The 23,511-nt window shown below is 42.5% G+C and overlaps 1 protein-coding gene across 4 annotated transcripts in view; it reads right to left on the reverse strand.

Annotated features, from left to right (window-relative positions):
- Positions 1–760: 760 nt before the first annotated feature.
- filip1l (filamin A interacting protein 1-like) overlaps positions 761–23,511 on the reverse strand; it is a 58,071-nt gene continuing 35,320 nt past the window's right edge. For 3 of the 4 annotated variants that reach the window (XM_083990086.1, XM_083990088.1, XM_083990087.1), the window contains exons 5-6: positions 6,820–9,655; positions 761–1,253 (exon numbers count right to left, since the gene is read on the reverse strand). In XM_083990086.1, the coding sequence (XP_083846212.1) occupies positions 1,047–1,253; positions 6,820–9,655 (3,043 nt within the window). In that variant the 3' untranslated portion in view covers positions 761–1,046. Of the gene's footprint in view, positions 1,254–6,819; positions 9,656–14,327; positions 14,450–23,511 lie in introns of those variants that run through there. The other variant, XM_083990089.1, reaches the window with a different exon arrangement.

Here is a 23,511-nt window from a genome sequence, read left to right on the forward strand (position 1 = left end):
AGCTGCCGCTGTGGGAACCTGGTGCATTAATGTCTGTTTTCAGACATTTGTCATTGAATCAGTAACATGAGCTTGGCATTTATATCGTACAATGTCACCTTTCTAAATGTTGTATAGTTGTAGTTTCTCACTGCTCCACTTATATCTTCATAAATATGGACATAATATTGCTAATGGTCCCTGTTGATAAAGATAAACATTGAGATATTTCATGTCAGCTTACTATGTTAACCTCATTGTGTAACTGTTGGTCTGATGCTCTGCTGTCAGTAGTTGTTTAGAGTCCGATCAGAGACACTCCTCTTGTTCCAGGTATAAAAAGTCTTTATTGATAACCAAAAATAACACAAAAGTCACATTTGAGAGATTATCACTATCAAGGAGCTGAATTACATCACATCAGTTATACACGTATGTACATTATTGCCGCTTGTTTTAAAAATATCTTCATCTCTCATCCCTAGAAATGGATACATGACTATTTTATTATCTGTATCTCTCAACAGATAAAGTCATCAAACATAAACACAAATACTCACAATACAAATGAAAATTAGTATTCCTTCAACATGACAATACAACAAACTTAGCGTCCTAATATTACTTCAGTTTCATTTATTTTCATCACATTGACTTTCTCACACAAAGCTGTGACTTTACTCCCATTTATTGAATAAATCTACATTGGAACTATTTTCTAAAATGTCTTTATGTTTGTTTTTCTTGAGTACACATTGAACATAATATTGACACAATAAACAGAGCACCACAGATGAGGAGTAAGTGATAGTGGAACAGTTCTTATTTTTAAAAATCAAAAAAATAAAGCAGCACCGACGATTTTAATGTTACAGTTTATTTTTTCTTTTGCAGGTAGTCTTTATGCAAAACAACACACTGAGAAAATCACTCATTTTAGCCATTTTTAGCAACCATATGATGTTTTTACTGAAGGTGAAATATAGTGTAAAGCAAAAGTAACTGAAAAAGTTTTAAAAAACAAAAATAAAACAATAGATAAAAATACCCAACAGGAGTCACTGAAGTCACAGTCTGCGGTTCACTAGATTTGGGTTGTTGTTGTGTGCTGCAGACACGTGTGTGTGCTGCTCTTTGCCATGAGCCTGTGGCGGCTGATTCTTGTTCTGCAGTCCCAGGTTTGCGGTGGTGCCGTTTGTCCCTTTCTGGGAGCCGTAGCTTTTCGGTTTGGGGATTCTCGTAGGTCCTGGTCGTCGGAATGCTTCTAGAGGTATCTGACGGAAAACACAGACAAACAGTGAAGTTGACAGAAAGTACTAATTCTGTATGTTATAAGACTGAACTGTGCCTCTTTTGTTTTTAAAATGCAACAAAGGACATGAGATACGTGGGGAGAAAGTGTGAATGGGGGTCTGCAGGAGAGGGTTTGCCGTTTGGACCAGATAACCATGGCTGAACTGTTTCCAGTTTCTGTCAAGAGCTGATGCAGTTCTGATGATGACCACTAGATGATATCAAATCATATTTTATAGCTAGTAAATGACTAGTGTCTGACTTTTACTGTGTGACTGCTGCACTTAGGCTTTGACCCTCGAGTTGTTAGAAGGAAAGATCTAATCGTAGCGAGATATAAAACAATACAGCTGTCTATATTTGTCTTGTCCTGTGAAATATTTATGTTCTCAGTGAATAAGGGACTGTTGTGGTCCATAACATCCACTCAAGAAGGTTGCATATTGTCACATATTCAGCTTTATACTGTATTATATACATTGTTAGCTTCAATAATGGCTTTTTTCAGTTCATGTATCATTATTTTCTGATGTTTTAGAGACAAAATTATTAATTTACAAACCAAGAAAATCAGCAATGACAATTTCATAACCTATTCCCTTTGGCTTGGTGTAAAATGATTTAGCTTTTGTGCTGTAGTTTCATTGTTTCCCAACATTAATAACAGTGTGACTGTGTTGCTTAGAAACCAGTGTTTGGCTCGTTTTTTTTAGCGCTGCAAACAAGAAAAGGGAACTTACTCGGGAAATTGCATTTCTCGGATTCTTAAACAACTCACTGCTTCGCTTACTGTGCAATCAGGTTTTAATCAGTGTGTTTACATGTGCAGCCTCGTGCCAGGATACTGAGGTACATCACTTTTGATTGGTGCTTGCACAGGAGAAAACATATCCTGTTTACAGTTTCTCTGATAAGATGTTTCCACAGGTTTGAGAAATGCTGTCAACATCTCGCACACTGAGCCACATGCACTCGTCATCCATTTGTAGAACATTTTGTTTATGTGCAGTGATTTATTTAAAGAGCTCATAAATTTACTGATACAAACAATTATCATCAATCCTCATCTTCTTCATCTTTTAGGATTTGTTAATGTTTTTGGATTGTATTTGTGTCTACACATGTCTATAGCTTCATGAATCAGACATTTAAGGACCTATTAAATCTCTGAGCATCCAGACAAATGAACAGTCAGATGTCTGAGTCTCTCTGTCTGCTCTGCAGAGTAAATTACTCTGCGACAATATTCAGCAGACTGTTATTTTCTTCAAAGCTATCAAGGTAATTGGCACGGAGTTTCATTTTCAATCACACCATCACAGCCTGGGTGTTCATTTTTCCTCTGTATCTACTCTGTGAAAGGTAATTACATTTTGCAGAGGAGTCTGACGAGATGCCCTTGTGCACCACCGCAGTCTCTCTCTTTGACAAAATGTGTCATTGATCTGGTTGAGATCAGTAAAACTGAAACTTTGTAGTATTTCCATGAGTTTCATCACATCACACCACAGACTTTTATTCCCCAGCAACAACACACTGAACACCAAACCTCTCGCTCTAACTCGAGAGGAGTGCTTGGATATGTCGATGTGTGGCTTGTGGCTTTTGAGAATTAACAAAAATCTGCAGTGAACTATGTCCTTAAATATTCATACAGGGTATAAATTTCAGAATAAGTGGGGCCTGTGCTTCAACAGAGCTAATGGGCCAGAAAATCTGTACGGGCTCCACCACGTCATGGGAGTGTTGTTGATTTTACATGGAAAGACCTTAATGTGTGGCTTTGTTCTCTCATATATCAGCGGTGCAGCAGGAGTTCAACTAAGTACTTCCTTTGCCCAGCGCTCTGCAATACCGGCGCGGCTGTTTCCAAGGCAACCAAACACGAGGTTTGTTTTGGTGCTTATGCTGCAGTGGGAGAGAGAGGCTACTCTCCCAGCGTCTACGCTCTCACACGCAGCACGAAGCCTTTTTGTGTAGAGAATGTCCCCGTACCAGCGTTTATTGTCCTTCCCAGGTTTTATTGTGCCTGTCGGTCAAGGTGAGCGAATTCCTCTGTGATTATTATCATCGTGGGCTAAAAATGAGGAAATCCGCTTTCGCCTGCAGTGGGATACACACCTTGTGTTTCTGGCATTCAGTGTGGTAATCAGGTTTTCTTGGCTGCGTTCAGATTGACATCAGTTGCTGATTGTTAAAATCTACATCAGTATGTTTGTTGTTTTTTGATGTCTTATTCTCACCCCAGTAATAATGCTGCTAATCAGCATCATCGCTGCATGTTTAGTGTGATTACAGCCTCGGCGTCGGCCAACACAAGCAAGCATCACTGTAGGCTTTCTGTCTGAAACACCCTTTGGCTTCCAGTGCGTCACTTGATACTCATTTTATCAGTCTGGCACGGATACCGAGCACTGATCTGTCTTCCTGGGCTCAGCCAGATGAGCACAGTTTATGAATCGACCAAGTCTAAAGTGAGTCAGGGGGTAATTGAGGTTGCAGACAGCAACCCCAGCTGCTGGATGCTTTCTCAAGTAGTGGTCTAATGAATAGCATCTTGTTTAGCCCCTGCATCATTTCATCACGCCCAGACTGCTCTGGATCCGGTTTCTCCAGCTGCGCTCCTTCCCACTCATTCAATTTAATGCTTGATTTAATCATCTCCTCATTGTCACACTGTGTTGTGTGTGTATGTGTGTGTATATGTGCACTTCTTTGAGTTGGGTTTGCCAGTTTCCTTGAACAGTTGTCTTGCTCCATCTAAGTGGCACTGAGGATTTGGGACTGTGATTTGGGGGATTTTATCAGCTCTCAGCTCCGTCCACTCAAAATTGACCTGACTACTTATTATTCAATGTAGAGTATTGGCATGTCTAATTGTATAATCTTTGGAGAGTTAAGGCGTCTCACATGATTGGTAAAAAAAAAAACTTGTGGATTATCTTAAATCTATCTTGTACCTTGGAGTACCAGTAACATTTTTGCAGCATATATTTGGATAGTTCTCCTGAAATGAGACTGCTGCTTCTATGATGAACTGACTCTATGATTAACAGATGACAAGTTAGGCAGTCAGTGTTGTTAGCATCTTCACTATAACACAGAGAACCTCAGCTAAATGTGCTGCCTGCACAACTATGAGGCCAAGAGTACCAGCTCTTGTTGATAGGCTGTACTGTACCACCAAAGCCTGCTGCCAGCATCTGTAAACACACATAATCCTACACTATACTATCTGCCTCATGCGCTTGCTCTAAGTTTATTTGTCTTAGAACTTCTGCTTGTGTAAAGACGTGCATATGTGCATAAGTAGTACCAGAATCAAAACCAAGCTGCCATAGCTAGCAGTTCCTCTCTCTTTAGGTTGTTCTTTTGCTTTAGCTTTATACTGTGACATAGCATTAAAGGGATAGTTCAAGCTATTTAATGTGAGGTTTGTTACGTAGTCAGTCTGTTACCTGTAGTAGATGCAGATCAGCACACAACCACTGAGAAGAGGCAGCAGAAAAAACATGTTTTTTTGCCCCATGGCACAATAACACATCACTTTGTGTCTGTGCTGATGCTCCCGGCTCCCAGCCTCATATAGCCTACTGTGGGTAACACACTGAATATGTATGACTTCCTTGCAAAAGCCTAAGTCAAGTAACCCAAACTATCACTTGAACATGAGACATGTACTGTACCGCAGCAGATAAAACCATCCCACATCCTCTCGACTGTATCCTCTCTCTTCCTCTCCCACATCACTTTTGTGCCTGTCTCCATCCGCTCATCATCTCGCTCTGACCGTCTGTAAAGATCTGATTTAAACAAATCTCACGTATGTGGTAACATTTCCACTGTGCACACATAAAACCACATGTAGAGGAATGCATATACATGGAGGAACATTCACAAGATGTACTTGTGACTCATTTTAAAGGATATGAATCATTGGAAGAAGAAAAATAAAACAGACGTCTTTGGTTACAACCCAAGCTAATTGAGACTTTGTGCTCAAAAGACCACTGAGGTTAAGTTATCAACAAATACACTAGTGCGTCAAAGAGATATTTTTTTAATGGGGCTTTTTGATGTTTACTGCATAGTTCCAGGGGTGTTCAGTGCCTACACTTGTAGCATTGTGCAATAAAGGGCACTTTTTCTCTTGATCTCCAGCAGTGAGTGATTTCATTTTAAATATTTTCCTAAGATTACTCAACACTGGGATTTTCAGAGCAGTACCCCTGCTGCCTTTAGGGATTATTGAACAAAGACACCTCAACATGGGGGATGATGTATGGCCTTAATTAATAACCACTGAGATTCTTAGGTCTGAATTTATGTTTTCTGTCAGTTTTTCTTTAAAAAACTTGTGAGTTTGACATCCTGTGATCTACTCTAGTGAGCACGCTTTACACTGTCTGCATGCAATCAAGACAGTAATTGAGAGTTTTAAATCTTGTGGACATTTTCATGGTTCATGGATGTGTAACCACTAATATCTGAAAGTCTACCAGAGAGGAGGAACTACTTTGTAGCTCCACAATCTCTTGCTTCTTTCAAAACACAAGATTCACCTCCTGCTGCAGCCTTGTGGAGGAGGTTTAAGTTTCCACTGTATCATTTAAGAGAACTACATGTTCACATTACCCTGCTTTTTTATTCTCAGTCACTTGGTTTCTGTGCTCTGGTTAGAAGACACTATGACATCAGCCTATGATTTTAACTTGAGCAAGCAAACACATGTGAGAATCCCAGGTTTTTTTTGTCTTGTGATCTGGTAAAGTATGAGCACAAAGGTTTTTCAGACAACTCTTTCACTTTGGTATGATTTAATTAAGTCTAACAAAGTGTTAACAGTTTTCATGTTAAAATGAGAAAGTGAACTATAATCTTTTGACTACACACTTAGTAACATAACACATTGGACTGCCAGTGTTAAAAAGTTACTGTGCATGCACCAAAAAAAAATCAAATCAAACAACTGATTTTCAATCTAATTGCATTTTCCTCAGAGTATTTTTTAATTTTACACAATCAAAACATGCTGGATTTAGTGAATAAATGAAAATGGCAAGCATGGATGACAAACTAAAAGATAACACTTCTTTTGCACACTTTAATTGTCAGAAAATCAAACAACTTAACCATAATGCACTATGTGTAATATGAAGTATAAAAACTGGTATGATACATCAGTGTGAATAGTCTGACTATATGGCAGATCTGCCATTGAGTACAATACAGTAAGTGCACATAAGTTAAAACCTGGTGTTATGTTGAAGTAAATCAGAATTTCTAGTGCTTTCAAATGGTATTGTTTTCTCATGCAGGCAAACATGTTTGAACTTAAATCACACAGAACCAAGCAAACCAACCAAAATAAAAGGAAAACATTCAAACCCCAGTTTAAATCAAGTGAAACAGACATGTAAATGTATCAGGGTATAGTGGTGGGGTGGAGGGTCTGAGCTTCTATTGGATCTCATGGGCAGGATTCACTAGCAAAGGATGGGATGGAGGGTTTTGGGGGGTATCAGGTCAGTCGTAGGCATTACTTACTGTAATTTGTGATGGCCTTTGGATTGGGGTGGAGGTGGGCTTAATCATGATGCTACTTGTGATTTTGCTGTTGCCTTTGACAGTAGGAGTGCTGCAGTTCGCGAGCACCTGAGTCCTTTGCTCCTGCAGTCCAGGCGCGTGGCACGGACTCAGCGTTTGTGACGGAGTGCTGATGCTCTGAATGAACGGGCTGCCTAAGTGAATGTGGATTTTGTTGTCCTCCGTGGTGATGACGTTCGGTCCCGAGCTGTTAGACCTCTGGACCTGCCAGTTGCTCTGCCGTTCCGGGGTCACGCGGAAGACGGCGTGCCCTCCCACGACCTCCACCGGCTCCGTGGAGAGGGAGCGGTCGGGGGTGCCGGTTGTGACCGACACTATCTGTATAGGGGACATGGCTCTGTCTGGTGTCACAGAGCCACAAGAGTCTGGCGTCATCGCTCTGGAGTATGTTGCCATGGTGAAAGGTGATAGGGCCCTGTCCGGCGAGCACGGCTCATCTGACATAGGGGAACCTTTAGACTTCGTTGTTGGGGAGATAGATTTTGCGGTCGGGGATATAGAAGCATTTTGGATGATGGTAATTCTCTGTTTGGGTGGACCTCCACTTGTGGGTATGACAGCGGTGCTGGTGAACGACGGGGTGTTTTCTGTGGTCGGGCTGGTGATCTCCAGCGTCGCCGTGTTGTGTCCGTGGTCAGGAGTCACTTTAATGTGCAGCGGCTGTCCGGGACTGTGGGTCAACACCACGTCTCCAGGCTGGACGTGGTTGCCGTTCTGCCGCGGCTGCACCTTGCCGTTCACCTGAGTGGGCGCGTCTTTGTTTTTAAGGAACGGGACCCTCGCTCTTCTCATGTTGTTGTTCAGGTTATTGACGTTATTGATGAGGGAGGGGCTGCATTTGGTGAGCTGGAGCTCGTTGCTGTAGTTCGCGTTCTCCTCGGGTTCGCTGTCGTCGTACAGCTTCCCGTTCACCACGGCGCGCTCCAGCGGGGCCATCGCCATGCCGTTGGGAGACATGAGGTTGGGCGGGTCCGTCTGGACCTCCTTGGTGGACACATGAAGGTCTGAAAAGCGCCTCCCATTCATTCCAGGGCGAAGACTTTTGCTAAATCGTCTGTATCTTTCAAGCTCTCGAGTGAGTGTGTCCATCTCTCTGGCCAGCTCTTTGTTCCTGACCTCCTGCTGGGTCAGCTTCCTTTGCAGCGTGGAGTGGTCAGTTTTCATGCGGCAGATGGACTCCTCCGTCCCCATGTATTCATGGATCTTCTCTTTCAGAGCCACCACCTCTCTCGTCAAGTGACTGGACTTTGCCTCCTCCTCCTTCAGGCGCTTGTAGAGGACATGCTCTTGGTTGCACTCTTTCTTCTCAGCCAGTTGGTACTTTGACAGCTCTTTCCTGGATATCTCCAGCTCCTCCATCAGGGCTTTAGCTTTCTCTTGCTCGTTGGTGAATCTTTTCTCCAGCGATTCAAACTCCTCTGATTTTAACAGATCACCTTCTGCCACCTTCATGTCCTTTAATTTGCGCCTGAGCCGTTCAACCTCCTGCGTCAAATCCTTTACTTTGTTGTCCTCCTGTTGGAAGCGGTTAGCAATCGGTGTTTTGATGTGCTCCTCTTTAGCTTTGCTCCTCTGGTGTTCCCTCTCTATAGTCTCCAGGGATTGCACCCTTTTCTTCATCATGTTTATCTTAGACTCCAAATCATTGCTCTTTTCCTCCTCAGCCCTCAGCTTGTCCTTCAGTTCATCCCTTTCCTTCGTGGCACTGCACATTTTCTCTTCCAGCTCGGCCTTTGACCTCAGTGCTTTCTTGCTCTCTTCAATTAGCTTCTCAGTGACTGATGTAACTTTGTCCTGCTCAGCCTGCAGTTTGCCAGTGCTGTTTTGGACCTTGTTCTCCATTTGCTTTAGCTTCTCCGCCATTGCCTTCCTCTCATCCACTAGAATGACTGTCAGAGTCTTTAACTTGGTTAGATCTTCCTTCAGTGTCAGCTCTGTTTTTCCCAGTTGGGTTTCAGCTGCCTCCAGTTCTCTGACCCTGACCTTCAGGACCTCCAGCTCACTGGTCAGAACCTTTGACACTGTCCTCTCCTTCTCCAAGTTACTTTTGAGTGAGTTGCATTCTTGTTTGCTCTTGCTGAATGCATCCTCTAATTTCTCCAAGTCCATAATTCTGTGGTTCAGTTTATCGACTTCAGCCTTCAGACTTCGGCTTTGGGTGGCCTCTTTCTCCAGTTTCTTATTGAGGTCCCTGCAGTGGTCCTCCATCCTGATCAACTCTTCATCCTTTCCCTCCATTTCAAGTACCCTTTTCCGTAACTCTTCAAGCTCAGACATGAGGCTAGAGTTTCCACACTCACCACGACTAATTTTGTCCCTCAGCTCCTGCAGCTCTTCCTCGGCTCTGCGCAGGGTCTTGTTGGTCTCCTCCAGCTCATCGAGCTGCCTGCTGAGAGTGGACAATTTCTGGCGCAGTTGCCTGCTTTGGGCGTCCTCGCTGGTCAATTTGGCGGTCATGGTCTCTTGTTCCTGATGGTATCGACAAGCTTGGTCACGCAGCTCAGACTCCAAGCGAAGTACCTTTTGCTCCTCTTCCTGCAGACGAGCATTAGCCGAGCTCAGCTCCTCCTGGGCTTGCGAAGCGCTGGCACTCAGTTCTTGGACTTTAGCTGTTTGTTGATTCAGCTGCTCGGTGAGACGCTGCTGTTCATCCACGACCATCAACGCAAATGACTTGAGTTTTGTCAGCTCCTCCTTCAGACTTTGGACCTTTTTATTATTCTCTTCGTCTTTTCGTTCTTGGTAGGCTTTCTCCTGGTCAATTAACAGCTTCAACCTGTAAAAAAACAAAAAAAGAAGGTACAATGAATAAATTAGACTCTCTGAAAAGCGTATTCATGCTCATCAACAGATTAATTTCTCATTATGAAAATGTTTGTTTTTTGGCTTATGTTATATTTGAAAGGTGCTTGAGAAACTCTACACTCTCCCCACTGTCATTCCCCATTGGGCCCACTCCAAGCAATGACACATCATAAACACTGTTATTTTCCCTGCTTTTTTCATGAGGACTAAAGGTTTTATGTCATGGAAAATTTAACACATCATAAAAAACCATTACTTTAACTCTCTCAGGTTGGTAGTCCGAAATACCTGTGGTTCATTTTTTTTTCATTGCCTTGTTGCCAACTAATTCTCATATGGTTTGGAAACCTGAGTTACTGCTGTAAATATTCAGGCTTCAGTTTAACAATCAGGGGATTTCTAAAAGTTTCCATGGGTGTATCATACGACCTGCTAAGTCCTGTGGGAAATTAGGGGAAAAGACTGACACACAGCCAAATATTGACACTGAACTCTGAAATTGATCTCTCCAGAAAAGCTGTGACACACTTTTAACAAAGTGCAATGATGTTACAGATCAGGATGGATTTTGATGGAGTTATTGGTTTTCTTATGGCTACCTGCAGCATTTAGCCAACCTAAACTGTGGAGTCAAGTGGTTAGTGTGCTGATAGACCGCACAAGTCAGATCAGAATAAAGGGCAAGGCCTTATGCATGGATAAGAAGTGAGATGTATTATGTGTATTTGTTTCAGACTGGATGTAAGCAGCATTTCTCCTGTGGCCATAAAGAACATAAACGTATATATGCAAAAAAAAATCTTTTTGACGGACAAGCATATGTAATATTTATATTTCCACAAATAACTGCAGCTTCTATTTCTATATGTGAGCCAGATGAGGTATGAAGCACTAAAAAATGATGTCAAGGTGTATTACACATGTGCCACTGGATGCCGTGCTCTTAGTACAGTGTGCAGCCGGGGTCAGTGCGTCTGGCATATACATACATTACCAGGCCAAAGTGTCTACAGCCCCAAGGGGGGGATGTTATGACTGCTGTGTGTGCAGCTGCCAGGCATTTCCACACAGATGGCCCACTGGCATGGAACAATCCTTTAATTAAGGGGTTCCTCTACTACCAACCCTCCTCCTCCTCCTTACCAAAACCACCACCACCTACCCTCCCTTTTTTTTTCTTTTTCTTATACATTTAAAGGAATTCCCCCCGCTCCCAAAGGACAATTACAGCCCCACAGAGTTTATACAGAAATCCCCACGCACACACAAACGCACACTCTCAGGGATCACTAATTCCACATGTACAGTGCACTGGGGTTGTGGGCCATGATGTAAGCGTGGTAGCGGGGGTCACATCTCAGCAGCAGAGTGTATGCCCTTTTTTTCCCTCAGTAGCCACTAAAGGGCGGGAGTGGGTAGGGGGACACATGTACTGTAACTAGATCCATGTGTTGTACTTATGTCCAGACCATACGACACTCAATAAAATATTCTAAGGATGTGAGTTCATTATCAGTGCGGTTTGGTTGGATTATTTTTTTTTTTTGGCTGATGTACTGATGAGTTTTTCTGTAAATGATGTTAAAGCTCAGTTTTCTGTCTCCCATGTCCTGATGAAATGGAAAATACATCTCTCACAATGATGCATCTTTCAGTCAGAGTATAGTCAGAGCGGTTTGGGACAAAATGACAGCTGTGAACTAAACCAAAAGCAGGTCTGTGAATACTCAAGGTGCGCAGAGTTTAGTGTCTGGCTCTGTTGACTTAAAGTTTGCCCTTGTTTTGTCCTGGCTCCTACACTTGGTTGATAACTTGGCTGTTTTTAATCATCTATCATGGCTTTTTCAAGGACTCTGTATAAGAGTAAAGACTGTCCTTCCTTATCTAAATCATGCATGTGTTGAAAAATGACATTTTCCTGTAGTGGATAGTGTATGTTGCAGCTTTGTGTTGTTAAGTGAAAGCAGCAGAGTTCTGTCTTTAAAACTAGCCTGTCGCCTGTAATCACTGTTTATTCAATCTCTTATCTCAGTCCCCACTGTTTTTCTTGTGATGTCATCAGCCAAAATAGAAAGAGAAATGTACTTTGTTCCCTAGTAGGACTGGAAATGTTGCCTATCACTGTCTGAAAATTCTTAGCTTACAAGTCCTGAGCTGGATACAGTATGCAAAGGCACTTTACATTAATACAGGCAGGTCCTGTGAGAGGAAACTTGTTCGCATGCTCAAAACCGGCTGCTCAAATCACACCAGTGAAATCACTTCTGCTGCTCTATGGGCCTATTTTCTTCTATTCCCAGTGCACTCTGTGGTGCATAAGGAAATGTTGATCCATATCTGTTGTTCCTGAACGTTTTCTCATCAAGGACACACACATAGATGAGGGCATTTGGCCAGTGCAGCTACATCTGAGACCATTTTTGTTGTTAGATATAATTTAGAGCCGATTTGCGGCCAAGTCTCCATGTCGTATGGATTGAGGTGAGTGGGGGCAACAGACACAGTGACCTTTGGTGTAAGTGTTTAATCCTGCAGCTGACCCTTATCTGATGCTGGAGACCAACCACAACTAATGAGCAGTAGTCGCTCAACTACCCAGCTTTCACCATCCAATCAAAGCAGCTGCCTGACACGTTCAGGAGCACAAATAACAGAGCTGATCTATAAAGCATTTGTCCATATTTCATTGATAGAAAGCAGCCCTCTTATGCAGACATCCACACAGCTTGAAAGAACATTATTTGGGAGGAATAAATTGTGAAGTGCCGCGCACAAAGCTGGTGACATAACCGTTTCATGGCTATCAACATTACAAGGCACCTCACCACCCACTCTGCTGCCTGTCCAGCTTGTGCAACAGGCACCAGTGTCAGACTGGTTTCCCCTGAAAATGGATGCATGATCACCACTGTGGGTTGTTAATGTTTCATGGAAAAATGGGTTGTACATAGTCATTTGGTGGGTTAGGGTGCTAAAGTGGCTATCTTAACTTTTACAGGATTGTTTCTGGCTTTCTTGCAAGTGTATATTTTTGCCTTAGCCTTAAAATGTAAGTTAACATGAATGCAATTTAAAAAAGAAAAGGAAATCTTCAAGGGAGGCACAAGCAGCCACACCAGAACCCATTACAGCTTTACAGAGGGCTTCCCTCTCTTTACATGGCTCCCAGAGCTGGAAACTGTGGCTCACCCGCTGCTTAGAGCTGTGTTGCATGTTCCATATGTCACTGCTGCTGTGCCATTTCCTTACCGCAAGTGGTTAGGTTATATATGTGCATACACCAACAGACCAATGTGCACACACATGACCACCTCTGCTTTAACAGAGACTTGTGGATGGTGGGCTGAATGCCCTCCTGTGTGACAGAGTTTGAAGGGAGGACACTGATTAATGCAGTGCATGGGCTGTATTTTAAGTCCACACAGGCTAAGTGATATGTCCCCAGAGTGCAATCAACATGTGTAAAATATGTAGCACTGATATTTATTAACTTCCTGGCTGCGGCAACATTGTTAATGGAGCGGTGTGTTACCACGAGGTCTGGATTTGACTGCTCTAAAACAATATGTGTTTTTTATGTGGGAATAAATTTGATTATACGTATTTCCAAAATCCTGGATTTACACTGTGGAAATGTCTCAACATGAGACCTGCCACTCGGTGTTTTAATGCCACAGATAATTCAGTCCTAATGTTATAAAGTGCAATAAAGTTATAGAGATGAGTCTTGATTTGAATTATGTAATAAACACTCATGCCAGCAGTAATATTTTTTTTAGAGCAAGAGTCACAAGCTCTACATGTCATATTTAAACAAGGAATTTTCTATTTATTACCACAGGAAGGAGAGGAGCTAGATTCATTAGATAATTATGAGCCCTTACATGTTTAAAGTAGCTTTAAATCCCAAAAACCTCTTGGCTTTTATTTTAAGAAACAAATGTTTTGGTCTTAAATACCAGAGGTACACAAGGGACCTGTACACAAAGGACACAATCACTGCAGAATTCACTTTTAGGATCATGTGTCAAACAAAGTCATGGCTATTTATGCAATAATGTGACCTTGATAAATTCCTCAACAGTGATTTTACCTGGTCTGTATAGAAAAACACACTTAACGTCTCTTCTCTCTGATATTTAGATTGAAACCTCATCAATGTTTGAACAGTTAATTTCTTTGATGGAGTTTGCAGTGACAGACCACTGTGTCGGACTTCTCCGCAAGCATGTTAGAATGGCCACTTCCTCACTTTCTGAATGATGAATCAAAATGTGTTGCAACATTTCTTCAGAAGTACGTAGCATTTAATTCAATAAAGGGAAATTAAAACTGACGAGTTACAGCCCTGTATGAATTATCTGACAACAGTTTCAATATAATATTTTATACATTTTAAAGAATGTAAAAGTTGAACTTCCTCAGATTTTGTTAAAGATCCCTGAGAAGTCATTTGCAGCAAATACACACAAAAGCTGTAAGTTTAAAGTATTATAGAGATTTAATACAAGAAGACCAGAATGAAATGATGCTACTCTGAGCTCTGTAGCTTTCCAAGTCAGTGAAGTGATCGGTAACTCTTAAAAGTTTAGAAAGTTTTCCTCCCTGAAATGCAGAGTTAGTATAATGTTGAGTGAGCCTACCTGTGCCAAAGGCTTTCCCAGCTTCACTGCCATAAGCTCATTATCTCGCCGTACAACGCCCGACCCTCAACTCTTCCTCTGTGTGTGTCTCACTCTCCTAGTAGCTGTAATGTGGGCATTCCTGCAGTCAGACCAAACAATAAGGGATGTGCTCCCTGCCTATGGACCATTACATCATCAGCATGTCCTTATATGGAGCTTTGCATTGCAGAGGCTTGCAAGAAGGGGGTGTGCTTGCTCGTCTGTGTGAGCGTGCGGTGTGTTGGTGAGCGAGTCTCCTGAAGTAACTGTTTAACTAAAGGATGTGGCGGAGGAGAGGGAAAGGTTTTTGTTGACGTATTTAATGTGTGAAATATCTGCCGGGTCTGTCACTGCTCCGGAGGCAGGGAAGTAGGTGAGGAGAGACGAGGAGTTCAAGTTACAGTATTTCCTTCTGGGTCCTGTCAACTTAAGTCATTTATTCAGCCAAGGAGGGAGGAAAAAAGAATCGGCTTGCAAAGTTAATAAGAAATTCTTGGATGAGGATTTGTAATTGAGACCAATAGTGAAGAACAAGACAAGGCATGTAACACATATCTTTGACATGTCAAATGTCGATTCACTGCCTGCACATAAGAGATCCCCTGACATTTTAAAAGTTTGCCTATAGTTTATCAATATTGGTGCTGATTAAAAAAATAAAAGTACCAATAACCTCTCACTGTCATACCTTTATACTTTAGTTTGAGAAAGGTTTCATACTGTAGCTTCGCTAATATGATGCTTCAGGGAAACTCGAGATAAAAAGTATCCAGTATTTGAATGATGAAAAGTCATCAGTGTAGTGAGGGTGTTGAACTGTTGTTTTTGTTCAGATAATGGCTGATTTACTGCCGGAAATGTTTCTGTTGTGTCCTTGAACTATTTGTACTAATAACATTAATCCTTCATTGTGATAATAGCGTATTATGTCAGTTTATATCCCTGATAGGTGCATAAAAACTACTCATTATCCAGAATTTGATATAGTTATAAGCCGTAATAAGTGACTATATTAGAGGAATAGTTTGACAGTTTGAATAATAAACAAACCATGCTGTAGAGTGGTTAGCCAGATCTGTCTTCAGTCTTTATGCTAAGCTAACTTTCCCCCCCATCTTGTTCCACACATCTGAGCTGAGGGTTGGGTCATTAAACACCTCAGCTGTGGGTGTTAAAGTGGCTTTAAGCTAATGGCTCCACAAACACAATGCTGGAGTATAATCATTGTTTAAGCCAGTGCACAACTTCTCCTTATCAGTGCCACATTGTTTCACTTCACAATACTTGAGTCTTAACCTTCATTATCAGATTGCTCTCACCTAACTCGTACATTTCTCCAACTGGTGACTGAGAAGTCTCAACACTGTGTGTCATCGATTATCATCCGATGGGAGCAAATGTTATAGAGATTTTTCAGGGAGCTGTCAGTCTTTGTATTGTTCAGAGAAAATTGGGCCTTGTTTGTCCAAACAACGGCACTGGTGACACTGCATGGTGCACACAGGCAAGTCACTTCCTGAGAAACACGGTGCGAGAACAACAGGACCTCATGGTTTGGTGACGTCGGTGACATACAGTATCACTGCAAATAACATATCGAGTGTATTCTGTCCCTACACGCTTCAGACGGTGCTTCGCAATTCTAAGTGATCCCAGCAGTGTGAGGGAATAACAAGGGCAAGACTCTTCCTGTCTCCTGCCCGCTAAATAAAATATGTCATGGCTTCACAATGGCTGAGGTCACTGTTACTAAATGTTACGAGCTTTACCAACCAAGCCGAGGGAAGCACTGGATTAATCTAAAGCTGCACTCGGCACGACTTTCATGTCCAAATAAAACCCTGTCGTACATATTTGGCCGACACTCGCGTAGATTAAACACACATAAGTGGTCAATCAGTGCACGACGTCATTCACTCTGACCTCATGACCGTTCCTTTCAATTGAACGTTGCGCTGCACAATTACAAGTCCCTGGTTGTCCCCTTTGCGCTGTCATTAATGTCTGGCTTTAAACGACGCAATTACACAACAGACACAATACGATATTGACAGGGAACAGACTTTGAGTTCTTAAACATCGACTAACCATCTCCTGAACAACTTTTCAAAGTTCACAAAATGTAAAAAAAGAAAGATTTTCTTTGGGTTTTTTTCCCCCCAAACCCTGATGAATACGACACATGAAGCCAGCATCCACACTGAGACTCGCAGTCTGTTTAGTGGCAGACAGAGCAGAGTTCGTCAGTCGCAGCGGGAGCCAGACACGACTCGCACATAACCCGAAAACATGTGTCTGGATGACTTATGTAAAAAAAAAAAAAAAACTTAAAAAACCTGCAATTAATCAAGTGTGTTTTCAACCAATTGGAGGAGGCTGCTTTTGGATGACAGTGAATGAGGTTATATGAGTAGGTCTGGATGGCCGGTCTGTGCTCACAACACCGACAGAAGCCAAGGATACCATTTGTTTTTGGTCAGGAAGTCGCCCGGTTGCCCATGTAAACTCAACAAGCTTGATTTGTTTGAAGAGTTAGTGCCAGTCTAAAACCTGATATTGAACACACTGAAGGGTGTGATGGGTTGACTTTTCTTTAAGCACCATATGGTAACTGTCACGTGTGTTATCGAGAGCAAGATCTGACGTCTTTTAAGGATGCGTTGGCAAAGTTTTTGTGGAATTGATGAACTGTATTGCGCACTTGGGTGTAGCAGGATTGATTGCAGATTTTTGCACTTCACATTTCACAATGTGCACACTCAGTCTGCCCACCACCTCTAAACCGTGATGCATTTTAGTTTTGTGTTCTCTCCCTTTTTTTTCCCTGCAACAAACTGTTTGTGCATGGAACAAACAATTCGGTCATCCAAAATTAGATTCTATTTCTGGGTCCGCACATATTCGAAGGCCTTTAGTACTGTACACTTGAAACAGATGTTCAGGCTCAAACAAGAGAGCAGGCCACACAAACATGTTTGCTGTGACAAGCCTCTGCCAAATGACAAATAGTGGGGAAATGAAGATGTATTATGTAACCTCTATGGGATGACTATAATGCTGACAATACACCGAAGAATGTGGAGGTTTTGGATATGGTTTGGATGAGCAACGTGTGCGGTTCTGGAAAGGCAGTTGTTAAATCTTAAAGGCACGATCTTCCGGCGTTTGAACGTGTTCCTCAAAGCTGGAAATTCCAGGAGAACAAATGGCAAAACATGAGCTCCACAGATGAATGAATGAACGCATCTACAGTACTTTATGAAGCAGCAGGAGGTTTGGAGAAACTAGTCCTAGTCCAATAGTGACCTGCTCTCTCAGGCCGACAGTTATTACCGAGTCAAAGAAAAGAAAAGTGCTGCCTCAGGACGTCCCTGTGGCCTCGCGGCTTCGATGCCCACATTATAATTGCAAAGTTTCCAGGTTGCGATGACTGGGGACATGTGTTGGATGTCATAACCCTCTCTCTCCCCATGTTTCCTATCTGCATCGACACTGTTGACACTGTCCAGCGCAGTGCCAAAGAGCTATTTTAAAGAAAAACACAGCATTGACCAAAAAAGTAGAACAAAGGTCGGCTTTAAAATCATCCCAAAATGCACTGAATAGGTCACGCGTGGTTAATAGTTACATTTTCTTTTTCAGATTCAATGGAAAACTTATAACTTAGGTTAGGACTTATTTCATTTTGTCTTCTCACTAGAACCGGTGGCAACGTGTCCACACCAGTACAAGGTCTTAATCCTCCCTCAAAGACTTGACTTCTACTGTTCTGGTTATGTGAGTGAACACATGATATGGGATATCCCTGATTTTTGTTACGTACACAGTCTCCCACCAGGTGTGACGAAAAGTACAGCTGTCATCTGAGCACATTATAATGGGCAAAGACACACATGTTAGAGTATGTAGCTCCACTTTGTGTGTGTGTGTGTGTGTGTGCTGACTGGTACCTGATATGAGGCATGAATCTTTAAACCCATTAATGTCCAAACCAGATGGAGGAGACAGATACGGCCGAGCGCGATAAGTGTTTCTACCTGTGTGAGAGCTGCAGTCTGTGCCCTATAGCTAAACGTGTGAGTTAATGATCTGATGGAGTATCTGCAGCCTGCACATCACACACAGTCAGAGAGGGAGACACACACTCACCCTGTGCTGCACCGTGAGTGTGATTTCTGCAGCACATCAGACAGACGAGGCCTGGTCTTGCCCCGTACACTCAGCGCTGACACGCACATGCTTGTGCGATACGCACGGCCCGGGGGCTGATTACCTGACATACATACATGACATCATCGACTGGTAATCAAATCCATGTGTCTCCTTCCCTCCTCTCTCTGTCTCCTGCTCTCTCTCTCTCTCTCTCTCTCCATGTACAGTATATCTCTGTCTCTTGCAGGAATTCTGTCTCTGTTTCAGTCCACCATGTCCCTCTTTCTGTTTTTTTTCTTTTATCCCCTTTTCTCTCTCTCCTTCACAGTCTCTCTCTCTTTATCCACCACCTCTGTTTTTTTCTGTCTGTCTCTGGTTTCTGATCTCAGCCTGGGCCTCAGCATGGGCTCCGCTGTTAAAACGGAACGTGAGTTTGACTGCCAGGCTAAAACCTCGCGTGGACATTCGCCGGCCTTTTATGGCCAAAGTCAGGTTTTACAGTCATTCTCTGGCTCAGGCCTTTTGCCTGTTGTTGTGATTACATGTTGTGGAGTCCACATAGTTGAAATTTGCTTGTTAAAGGTGGACCTGACTCATCTGTGTTTGTGTTTTTACTCTGAAACTTCCATTCTCTCATTTTCTCTTCTGTGCCTTTATTTAGAATTAGTCTGTACCTGGTTAAACGTCTGTCTCTGTTGTATTCGTGAGTGTCTCTCAGCTGAAACATGAGGATGACAGTGAAGTGACGTGCCCTTGACCTTTCACCTTTCCCTGCTGTATCCCCGGGGAGTTTTGCAGCACTACAGACTCTGTTTCTCTCTTAAAGGAAGAAAAACAGTCTGTTATTGGCTTATTTTTCTTCTCTAGATACTTCACTCACAGACATTTTTAGATTTTTCTTGCTTTAGATTTAATGCTGATGTCAACATTTTATATTCAGACTTCAGAAGATGATATGGATTAACTTTTCCACTTAAAAATTGTCAAACTTTTACAGATCAGTCGACTACAGTGTCTTTATGAATATTTGAATAAGAAAAAATCCAAACATGTTCTTCTCTGTTGAGTCTGGGTGTCTGTTCCTGTCCCCATCACTCACTTCTACTGTTACACAAGGATTTCACATTTTCATATTTCCCCAAGACACACTCAGAGTTTGTTACTCTTTCACTTAAAAAGTAAAAAAAAAAAAAATCTATGAGACCATTGATAACAGATACAAACGAGGTAATTACTTCCCCGGCATCTGGAGAAGGACGTGTAAAAAAAAAAAAAAAAAAAAAAAGGAATTTGTTAAGGGATATGTTTGGATAGGGACAAACTAATATAAAAATTTCTGTAGACAGAATGAGTACAACCTTTGTCTCTTCAGGCTCCATGTGTTGAATAATTGAGACAAACCATTTTGCTATGGTAAAGGTACAACTCGGCTCATTTTTCTTCGTTCTCCTCAGAATAATCTTTTTTTTTTTTCCTCTGCCAGCTGCATAACGAACCAAACACGTCATCCCGCCATAGGGTGATATAAGATTGTGGGCGGGAATCAATCATGCAACTTCAGATTGAAGGGTTGGACCAGGCAGACAGGCTGTAATTTACACACTCACAACAGCTATTGTCTCACACTGGGAACGAGAAATAAAACAAGGTGTTCAGAAGTGGTGCGTTGGTGTGTGCGTATGTGCAGTTGACAAAGCAGGCGTGTGTCTGCTGCCCTCAATTGGTACAGCTGATAATCATTACCCCCACCAGCCCTGTGGACTTTGATGTAAATCGCAAACACTTAAGGAGGATGTTGCGATCACTGTTTGCACAAATGTGGTGGATTTCAAAAGCCCAGAGGCCACGCGTCCACGTTCAGCACAGCCAGAGCTTGGCACCAGCTGGCTTTACATAACGTAGCATGGACTCCAGACACACAGGTCGTCAGATGTGCCGATGGACCGTTTCAGAAAACACAGCCGAGTCTATAGAGGAAAAGAAATTAGCTTCACGTACAACTAATGTACAGGAAATGTAATTCTGAGCAGGCTATGTATTAACATAACGAGGAAATGTTGTTGATTAATGTATCTGGGAAGTTAATTAACGCAGGGAGAGGTTAGAGAAGGAGCCTGGTCTGGTTTAATACACAAAAACCTTTTGTCACTACAACACAACTGAGAAAAACAATTTCTCACTATAGAAATGTAATTTCTAGGAGGCTCGCGTCGCTTTACAAATAGAAATGAGCAACAACTGACGTGAAGTGGTCGTCTCTCAGACAGCTATCTCTCTCCTTCTGCTTCAGCTGCTGCACAAACTATAAAAAATATTTGATTGTATAAATAATGCAAATTGGACTGTCAAAATATAATACGTCGAGTTTACAATAGCTACACAACAGGACATGGATTCACTCAGGAAGAACAGAGGTGTAAACACACACTCTCTAATCTGTCCAGCTGTCAGGTGAGCAGGGTGGATCTTCCTCCTGAGACACTTTGATGGTTTTACTGATGGATTAGTATTGATCTGGAGTCAGTGGAGGCTTCTAATCAGATCAAGGAACCGATCTTTCTCAAATCATCAAGCCTGAAACGTTTGCTGCCATTTTTTTTCCCACCTGTGTGCTCACAGAGCTTTCTGTTGATCTATTCTTTTGAGCTACAAGAGCTGCATTTTCACATCAGATGAGGCTCCGGCTTCTGTGCGGTTTTGCAAAGTTATTAATAAGTAGGATGAAGGTGGCACTTGACTAAGAGCTCAAACGCTGCCTAATCTCTTAATGTTTGCCTTCCCAGGGGCAACATCCACACCCCAGCCTCACCTCTGTCCTAATCAGCCCCTCAGCCGGCACCAAGACAAAGGCTGTATTTACGCACTTTAAGATAACTGCACTTCAAAGCCCTCAGTGCTGAGACGGTGTTTAAAGATGGAGCCTACGTATCTCAAATCCTGGTTCAGCCTGCAGAAATTACAGTGTGACCAGCAGCCAGTGGAGCAGGGCTTTAAAGAAGTGCATGTAGCATCTCTCTGAGCTCACACAGATTTCAGTTTAACCTCCTACGCTTTCCGACACACATTTACAGAGCGTTTAGGACAAACAGACTGCTGTTAGACCTACAGAGACCATCAGTGCTGTGTATCCAACTCCTACTTAGATATCCAGCGCATTTACTCATACTCTGACTTATCTACAAACACTGTCCAGCATCTTTAAACACAGGAAATGTGTTTCCTAATCTGGTCATCCTTTCACAACTGCATTATTGGGAAAAAAAAAAAACCAAAAGCGTCTGCGAAATCCAGTCCACTGATAATAGGGGTGTCATCACTTTGCTATTTCAGCACTGGCCGGTTTAAGGGGACACATGTGAAGCTTGTGATGCATGAGGGTCAGGTTGAGTCAGAGGAGAGTGTCAATGAGCTGAGGAACAGGTTTACGTAACATCAAAATACACTTTTGGCATTTAACTGATAATCAGCATCGTGTGTGTGAATTTCCATCTATGTAGGTTGTTTAGCTGGTCGAGGCTTGTTCTTGTTGGCACAGGCTTTTCTTACGTCAGCAGCAGTGGATTTAGTTTTGTTAGTATATCCTGATCTCTCATTACAAAACCTTTACAGGCTTTTCCATCTTCATTATTTGGTAGCTTGGATAAGCGAGCCGTCCAGATTAGACTGTCATTTCGGGTTTCTTCAGAACTGGTTTAAAATGCAACTGAAGCCAAACCTTTTCATATTAGTGAACAACAAAATATATTTTGTTTCCTTTACCAACAAAGAACTGTGAGCAAAACGTGCAGTGTAACAGTAACAGTAACTCGTGTCTGGATGGAAACTTCCATCTTGAGAGAATGTGGCATAAAATCACAGTTTAGCCCAAATTACTGTCACTGTACAGTGCTGAGTATTCATGTCAGTGTAATCAGTGTGTGAAGGAATGTAGACCGTCACAGACACCGTGTTCCCACTATCAATTTTTTGCTAATTCATTGCATAACTTTTCTAGCTGGTGCTTAATGTATCCAGACTGCCTCTTTCTGCCTCTTTGTGTAATGTTTTGTTCCCCGATTCCTCAGTCTACCGTCCGAGTGCGTCTATTCTTTCCCTTTCTGTTTGTGTGTCTCTCGGTAGATGACACACCCCTTACAGAACTCACCAGATGTCCTCATTCGTCATTTATCTGAACCCTCTCATAACTCGTTGGCTCTGTTCAGTACCAGAGAAGAGCCGGAGCGAGATGACACATCATTTTTCAGAAGTAATGGCTCACATGTGAGGGGATTAGTGTGATTAGAAGAAATGACAGGTGATCCGTTACATTAGAAATATTATCACATAAAGACGTACAGTAGTGTGGGCGAGTGACGTACAGTACTGTAGTAGGATATGATGTTTGTATGAGAAAAGAGGTTGTTTTTCATTCATTTCTGTTATTGTTGTTAAATGTGACCTTTCCAGTTCAGTGCTGTGACCTTCAGCAACCACTGCCTGTTGAAACAACTTCCTTTACATGTTTTATTAGAGGAGTTGTTCCTCCCTTCCTCTTCTCTGTCTATCCCTGTCTTTCCCGTTCTTGTCTTCTCTTCTCTCTCTCTCTCTTCCTCTCTCCTTTCCCTCGTTATCTTCCTGCTCCTCTCTCACCGTTTCCATCACGACTGTCCAGCTGCTCCCTCACCCTGGATCCTCCCACTCTCGACTCACCTCTTTGTGTTCGGGAGGAATGTAAATGATAGTGATTCGGGGATGTGGGGTGTGACGCTTGAATTTACTTTAGAGAGACAGAGCTGTGATGGACCGAGTCTGCCAGAGTGTGTGTGACTCCCCTCCCCGAGCGCTCAGAGGGGATGAGACCCCAGCTGGGCGGCGGTTGTAGGATCTTGGACACAAGCTCTCTCTATTGTCTGCTCACTTCCTGTTGGAGCGTTCATTATAACAATTATTTGGCAGCCGGCCTCAGATTGTCTCCAACTCTGAATTAAAGTGAGGAGAAGCAGACCGGGGTTCATACCACTTAACCGCCACG

This window comes from Trachurus trachurus, assembly GCF_905171665.1.
Source record: "Trachurus trachurus genome assembly, chromosome: 2".
NCBI lineage: Eukaryota > Metazoa > Chordata > Actinopteri > Carangiformes > Carangidae > Trachurus > Trachurus trachurus.